Consider the following 7217-nt stretch of genomic DNA (forward strand, 5'->3'; position numbering starts at 1 on the left):
GTATGCATTTGTTATTTTTTTTTTTTTTTTTTTTTTTTTTTTTTTTTTTTTTTTAATATTGACAATATGTAAATGAGTGGACAAGCTAGAACAGTAGTGCATAATACTAATAATTACATTTTAAGTAATTCTATTTTTTTATATTACGTATTCAATTAAATAATATACAATTATTAAAATAAAAAATAAAGTAATACAATAAAATAATATTCTTTAAAGATAAACTTTCCAGCAAAACATTTTCCCAAAAAATAACATTCACTTTAGAACCAGTTGGTTAGAAAACAATGCAATTATTATGAAAAGTTAGATCTGAAAAATAGAGTTAAACTGTATATATATTTTAGTTGTAATAACAGTATATATACATGCACATACAAAAAAAATATTTTTATAAAGAAATGCTATATATATATATATATATACACACATATATATATATATATATATATATATATATGTGTGTGTGTGTGTGTACACACATATGCATGCATTGCATAAACCAGCTGCATTGTATTAACTTTCTAAATATATTCCTCACTAAAATTTAGATTACTGAAATGTCATCTACAGTTTGAATATGCAAAGTGAGTCCCAATGAATTCCAGTTTATCTTGTATCCTTCATTTTGCTATTTCAGACATGAGGAAGTGCTAAATGTGGAATTGCAGGTGTGATTATTTTCTGCTAATTCATGATAAGGAAGTGGACGGTGAGCCACAGATGGGCTGGTTCACTCTGGAAAGCACCGTACACACCGTATACCGTAGCACCCTGTTTTACAATCCACCCTTAAACTCTGCCTATAGTCACCTTTGCTTTAGAATTTCTAGATATAGAGATGCACTTCCATCCAGCATGTTAGTCTTGTAAATTTACAATCACTTTCTTGCATACAGTCTGGTTACTTAGCCTGTAAACAAATCATATAGGCCTACTTTGGCCACAAATTCACTTCATTTTCTCACCCTGCTCAGACTGTGTGCAGACAAAACCGGTTAATACTAGCATGTCAATGAATGCGCCAGTTAGCAAGGAAGTGGGGTAAATGTTACCACCAAAAATAAACTTGGCCACAAAAGGCACATGTCTGACTTAAAATACAGGGTTAGTCATAACAAAATGAATGTAAAATCCCCTGCCTCCATGTACAATTGCTATGGGAAGCGTCTGTGTTAATAATGTGTGACTGTGTGACGTTCAGATGGAAACCATGGATGAGTGAGCAGAAAGCAAAAGGATCTGGTCGAAGGTCAAGGGAGTTTCAGAATTTGTAGCTTGATGTCAAGTGAACAATTAAGTGTTACATCTCTTGAAGCAAGACACTACAGGAATAAAACAAAACAAAAATTTAATGCACTGGTCTATTTTTTTATTTTGGGCTATTTAGCTTCCATAATTTGTCCTCTTTGAGTCTAGTGGAAAGAAAATATGTTAAATACACATTTAAGTGTTAATTTTATTACACTTTTATTACAATTACAATACATTGTGTTTAAAGGCTGTTTTCTTTAAATGAGTTTCTTCTCATGCACCAAGCCAGAAATCTCCACTTCTGTAGCACTTATTTACAGCAAACTTACTAGTTTTATTCCTATCAACAGTATATTCTGAAGGATTTTACAGAGGAAATTGTTCATGTGTCATGATTTATAATATACATTTTATTTCTTAAAAAACATGGTGATTTTTTTTCTAGCTGTTGACAGTGTTTGCTGTCTATTGAAGCCCCTGAATAAAAAATAAAAAAGTAATTGCAAGTTATCATCTCACAATTCAGACTTTTTTCTCAGAATTGCATAATACAAACTCGCAATTCTAACTTTTTTTTCTCAGAATTGAGAGATATAAACTCGCAATTGTGTGTTATAAAGTCAGAATTGCGAGATATAAACTCTCAATTCTGACTTTTCTCAGAAGTGCGAGTTTATATCTTGCCATTTTGACTTTTTCCCTCAGAATTGTGAGTTTGTATTATGCAAATCTGAGAAAAAGTCAGAATTGTGAGATGTAAAGTAAACTCACAATTGCGTGAAAAAAGTTAGAATTGTGAGATAAAACCTTGCAATTACCCTTTTAAATGTTTTATTCACTGGTGGAGACAGGCTTCCATCATTTTCTGATTTACATAATGATAAAAATAGATATCCAAAATCCCCTCTGTAAAAACTAGGCTACAATATGTCAACAAAATAAAACAAAAAGTTTGAAAAAGTTTCAAGAAGCTTGTAATACAAAGCAACTGTCTCAACCTAACTGGGGAAGTATGGTGATTTATGCTCTTAAAAATGAAGGTTTTCAAATGGTTCTTTTGGAGAACCTTCCCATTGCATAAAAGGCTCTTTGTAGTCTAAAAAGTTTATTTAGGCTATAAAATGGTAGTTAAAATGTTTACCCTATTTACCTGTGGTATCTTAAAGGGATAGTTCATCCAAAAATGAAAACGCTGTCATAATTTACTCACCTGTACAAAACCTGTACGAGTTTCAAAAGAAGATATTTTGAAGAATCTTGGTAACCAAAGAGTTTGTGGTAGCCACTGACTGGATAAAAATACTATGGAAGTCAATGGCTACCGCCAATTTTTTGGTCAACAACAACTTTAAAATATATTATTTTGTGCTCAACACACGAAAGAAACTCATACAGGTTTGGAACAAGTGGAGGGTGAGTAAATGATGACAGAATTTTTTTATTTTTGGGTGAGCTGTCTCTTTAATGTTGCTTAATGGTCCTAGGCCATTGAAAGTCATTGGTTGACGGTTAATGGGTGGTTAGAGATTAGATGGGCGGGTGTGGGTACTTATCTAAAAATATTAGCCTATTTGTTGGCAAAAAAATCCCTTAGGTACTATTATAATGGAGCATAACCAAATGTAAAGCCACTTCTGTCTGGGACTGACACCACCTTGTTGGAGGGAGGATGTGTAACACGTTCTGTGTAACATTACATGGACACTGAACTTTCCCTAATTTTTAATTTGAGTAACTGTGGGTTTCATGGGTTTGGGGGTCTTTCGGGTTAGAATCTATGAGAAATTGGGTCTGTTCCCTAAACTTGTTCTGCTGCATTAAAGGGGTCATATGATGCTGCTAAAAAGAACATTATGTTGTGTATTTGGTGTAATGCAAGCCATGCTTAGCATTGCCCCCTGGTGGAACCTCTGCCACTCACGTCAGTTTTTATGTGCTTTTTTTTTAGAATGCCGACTAGTTGAACACTACAGCATGAAGGTAAACAAACATATTTTTGGCAATTTTTCCAGCTTTAAAGCTTTAAATCAGAGTAGGTTGACTGTCTAGCCAAATAAGTGATTTAAAAGGTCACAGACAAACCAGCCCTGTCTTGGAACGTCCAAGCAGTGAAGTTACCATCACTTACCGTCTCAGAGTGGGTGGCTTTGGGAGTTGTGTTAGCCACATTAAGACCGTCAATGACAATATCAAAGGGAGGTCTCTGCTTCACGAAACTCTTAAAGCTTTTAAGCTCCTGTACAGAACACAAACAAGCGTGTTATTCTCAAAAGGTGATACAGTTCATATATTGTCAAATGGGTGCTATATATTGGGTGTAGACAATATGCATTGCAAAAAAAATTACAATTTTGCAATGTAGATATATAGTCAAACATTACAGTATTTTCATGGTGTTCTGATGCTAAAACTATTCAGAGTTTGAAACTCCATGCAAAAAAACTAAAGGCAGCGAAGACGCAACATCATGCACTCTAGTAATCGTCCTTCAGTTTTTTCAACTAAAGGAACAGACGGTTGCCTGGATGTATGGTGGTCTTCTATGTATATTTCCTCACTTTGGTGTTGTGCAGCACATTGCACAAGAGAAAAGCAACCAGTGTTGCACAAGACAGGAAGGACAGCTGAAAACATTACAGTTAGTTCTTAGAATGGACAGAATTAATATCAAACCAGTGTTGTTATTGTTAACTACAACTATTAAAAACATTAAAATATCTGAAGTAAAACGTAAATATTAGATGACAAACTTACACTTAAATGGAAATTAGAAATGCTGCGTGGACAACTAACTAAAATAAAATGTTTTAAGCACATTCAATAACATTTAAACAAGTAAATTTAAGTTGAAGTACTAAAATTACATCTAAATTTAAAAATGAATAAAATATTAAAATAAATTAAATCTAAATTTTTTAAAAACTATTAAAAAATAAAAAGCACAAAAATCGCAAAAAATATAAGAATAAAAGTTAATTCAAAATATTAATAAATGTCATAATAGTATATAAAAAATATATTAAAATACTATCAAAGCAAGCAAAGGAGGATTACATACATTAAATTAGGATTTTAGCTTTCTGTAACAGCTGAGAAAACAATCATTATTTTTGCATTTCCATTCGGTGATGCTAGTGCACAGAAATTACACATTTCACCTTTAAACAAGATTATTGTTTCTGAAAAATCACGAGGCCCGGCGGGTGACATTTATAGCAAACAGATATGTCATTGTAAGTGATCCTGCCTGAAACTCATGAAACTCTACATATCAGATTAAGTGAAGAGCTGAGATATGTGCAGACATGAATGTACAGGAAGTATAAGAGCAGAACATGCAACCGAGAGATAAAGCAGTGTGTTCACAGATTGTCTGACAAGTACTGGCCAAGAACTGAACATACTACGTTCTTTCTGTCAGAGCACTGTACAAAAACAACTTTTGTTGAACTGAACTGAATTCATCCCGGGACAGTTAAAAAATGTTTGACTTTTCCTATCTGTCTGAAGGGATAATTAAGCATTTGTTACCGGCATACAATAGAGCTTCAAACAGAACTTGACCACACCTGGCTCACCTTCAAAAGCGTGATCAGGTTGTGTTTAGCTGAATAACACAAGAGCATATGCAGGGCGCCTTGAATAGCAGGGCCAAAAAAAGCTAGAACTTCCTCCTTCTTTGTTGTTGTTTAAGAAGAGGTTGAAATACCTCCCGAATTGTCCTTGGCACAACATGTAAACAAAACAAGGGAATTTCCAGCTGGATTGGGGCCAGGTCACTCCCTCACCTGTCTGTCCTCGAGCCTCAGAGCAGCCAACGGCTTTTGATTTATTAACTTTAGCTTCATAGCAAAGTGTGATAGCTAAGTCATGCACACTCATGCCTAGAGTTCATCAGTGTTGAACAAAGTACACAAATACTGAGTTAATATACATTTACCCTGATGAAATATTACATAAGTAAAAGTACTAGCCAGACATTAATTTAGTCCAAAAAAAGATTTGTGGATGCAGACATATAATCCACAATTAAGCAAGCAATAATCACAAGCAAGCAATAATGTTAATAATGTTGCATATTAATTACAATATTTAACTCTGTATCAGTTGAGTGAATTTAAGCAAATTCTTTACTCAAGATTTGCTCTGATAGAATCATTGAATCGGTTGGCAACTTACTGAAATAAAATAAGTTGAAGTACTAAAATTACTAAAATAAATGATAATATAAAGATAAATTAAACCTAAAAATAAATTAAACCTAAAGTAGACTAATAAAATGACAAAAGCACATAACAATATTGCTAAAACTTAAAGTCAAATTATAACTGAAAATATAAAAATAATTCAAAATATTTATGAATTGAATTTTTATAAATATTTATGATTTTCAAAATGATTGCTAGTAGATTTAACAAATAATTACAAAGAAATGGCAAGTAACCCTGAATTAAACATCAAATCGTGAGGTAAAAAGACTGAAATAGCTAGGGCTGGGTATTGGCAAGAATCTGGCGATACGATACGTATCAAGATACAGGGGTTGCGATACGATATTTTGCGATACATTGCGATACTGTAAGCAAGGCGATATATTGGGATATTTCTAATATTAGGAATAGGATATTTTAGGAAAGCTGTCATTAAGAAGACTTCACCATATGTAAACCTTAAAAAAAACATTTATTTAACCAGAACACAGTGGGATCTGCATTTGCATTAATTAGTCCCTGTACCATTCAACGTCATTGAACCACTTTTTGTGCAGTACGAGTAAAGGGGGAACAGGGCCGCTGCTGGCCAAATGGGTGCCCTAAGCAGAATAGTATTGTTGTGCCCTCTCCTTCAAAAAAAAAAAACTACTATAAGGGGTCAAAATAGACCTTTAATAAAATATAAAAGTAAATAAATAAATTGTAATTAAATTGTATTATTTATAAATTACAATTGTAGCTCTAGACAGTTACCTATGGCTATGATTTTATTAATACCGTTGTCTGATTGATTTTATAGTCTCAAGCATTCAGAAATCACACAAAATAAAATTAAGCAGTTTTACTACGATAAAACCATGGTTCATTTTGGTAAGGGTTGTGATGTCCACATGTTTTTGTTGAAGAAATTAAAGAGGATGTAGCATTTCTATCGCAAAAAAAGTGGCCAAAAATTAAAAATTAAGTGGATATTTGAATTAAATGTTTGGTCAATATTAAACAAGGATTTGTTCGTCCTGTAAGTGTAACAACAGCAATTATCAGGCCTTTGGTGCCCTTTGCAGGCATTTGCAAATAGTTTATTTTGTATTAGGTAGCCTACATTATGTATTTTAACAATGTTATTCAATGACGTTAACATTAGTGGCGTGTCCTTATGCTTCCTGTCACTGTTTAAAGCTGCAGTCCGTAAGTTTTGCCTCTTTGTCGCCATCTCTGTTTTAAAACCTGCAATTGCAGCTGTCTGCGGAATTATCTTCTTTGCGTGGGTTGTGCAGCGGCACGGCTCCAGCGCGGATGATTCTAATGTTTTGAGGAGTATGTGTGTCAGTCAGTCACCGCACCGGTGTGGATATTGTACTTTGCACTCACAGATTCTAGCCTACGTCTTGGAATATATGACTCAAATAAGCATTTTCACCGGATTTTATCATCTGAACAAGTAAGTAACACGTCTGCCACGTTTGTTCTGACCAACTGAGGAAAAAAGCATTACAATAAATCACGCTACCAATGGTGATTTAATCTAAAGATTGGTTAGCTCATATCACATCAAACCGTGCAAATTATTATTATTGTCATACTTTATTCTCAAATTGTTAATGTTAACAACATCAGCACTGTGAGACTATGCGTATAATGTGTTTAAGTGAGTAGATTTCAATTTCTGTACAGTCTAATCTCTAATTGTCATACCATTCGAATTTCATATTAAGAAATTCTTTTAACCCAAAAAGCAAATTATGCTCC

General features: G+C 33.4%; 1 protein-coding gene across 3 annotated transcripts in view; it reads right to left on the reverse strand.

Annotated features, from left to right (window-relative positions):
- The window catches only part of LOC107729265 (mitochondrial ribonuclease P protein 3-like), a 15979-nt gene that overhangs the window by 2640 nt on the left and 6122 nt on the right, over positions 1-7217 (reverse strand). For all 3 annotated transcript variants that reach the window (XM_016539717.1, XM_016539716.1, XM_016539715.1), the window contains one exon: positions 3383-3490. In XM_016539717.1, the coding sequence (XP_016395203.1) occupies positions 3383-3490 (108 nt within the window). The remainder of the gene's footprint in view (positions 1-3382; positions 3491-7217) is intronic.

This window comes from Sinocyclocheilus rhinocerous, unplaced genomic scaffold (assembly GCF_001515625.1).
Source record: "Sinocyclocheilus rhinocerous isolate Xijiao unplaced genomic scaffold, SAMN03320098_v1.1 scaffold1268, whole genome shotgun sequence".
NCBI classification, from domain to species: domain Eukaryota; kingdom Metazoa; phylum Chordata; class Actinopteri; order Cypriniformes; family Cyprinidae; genus Sinocyclocheilus; species Sinocyclocheilus rhinocerous.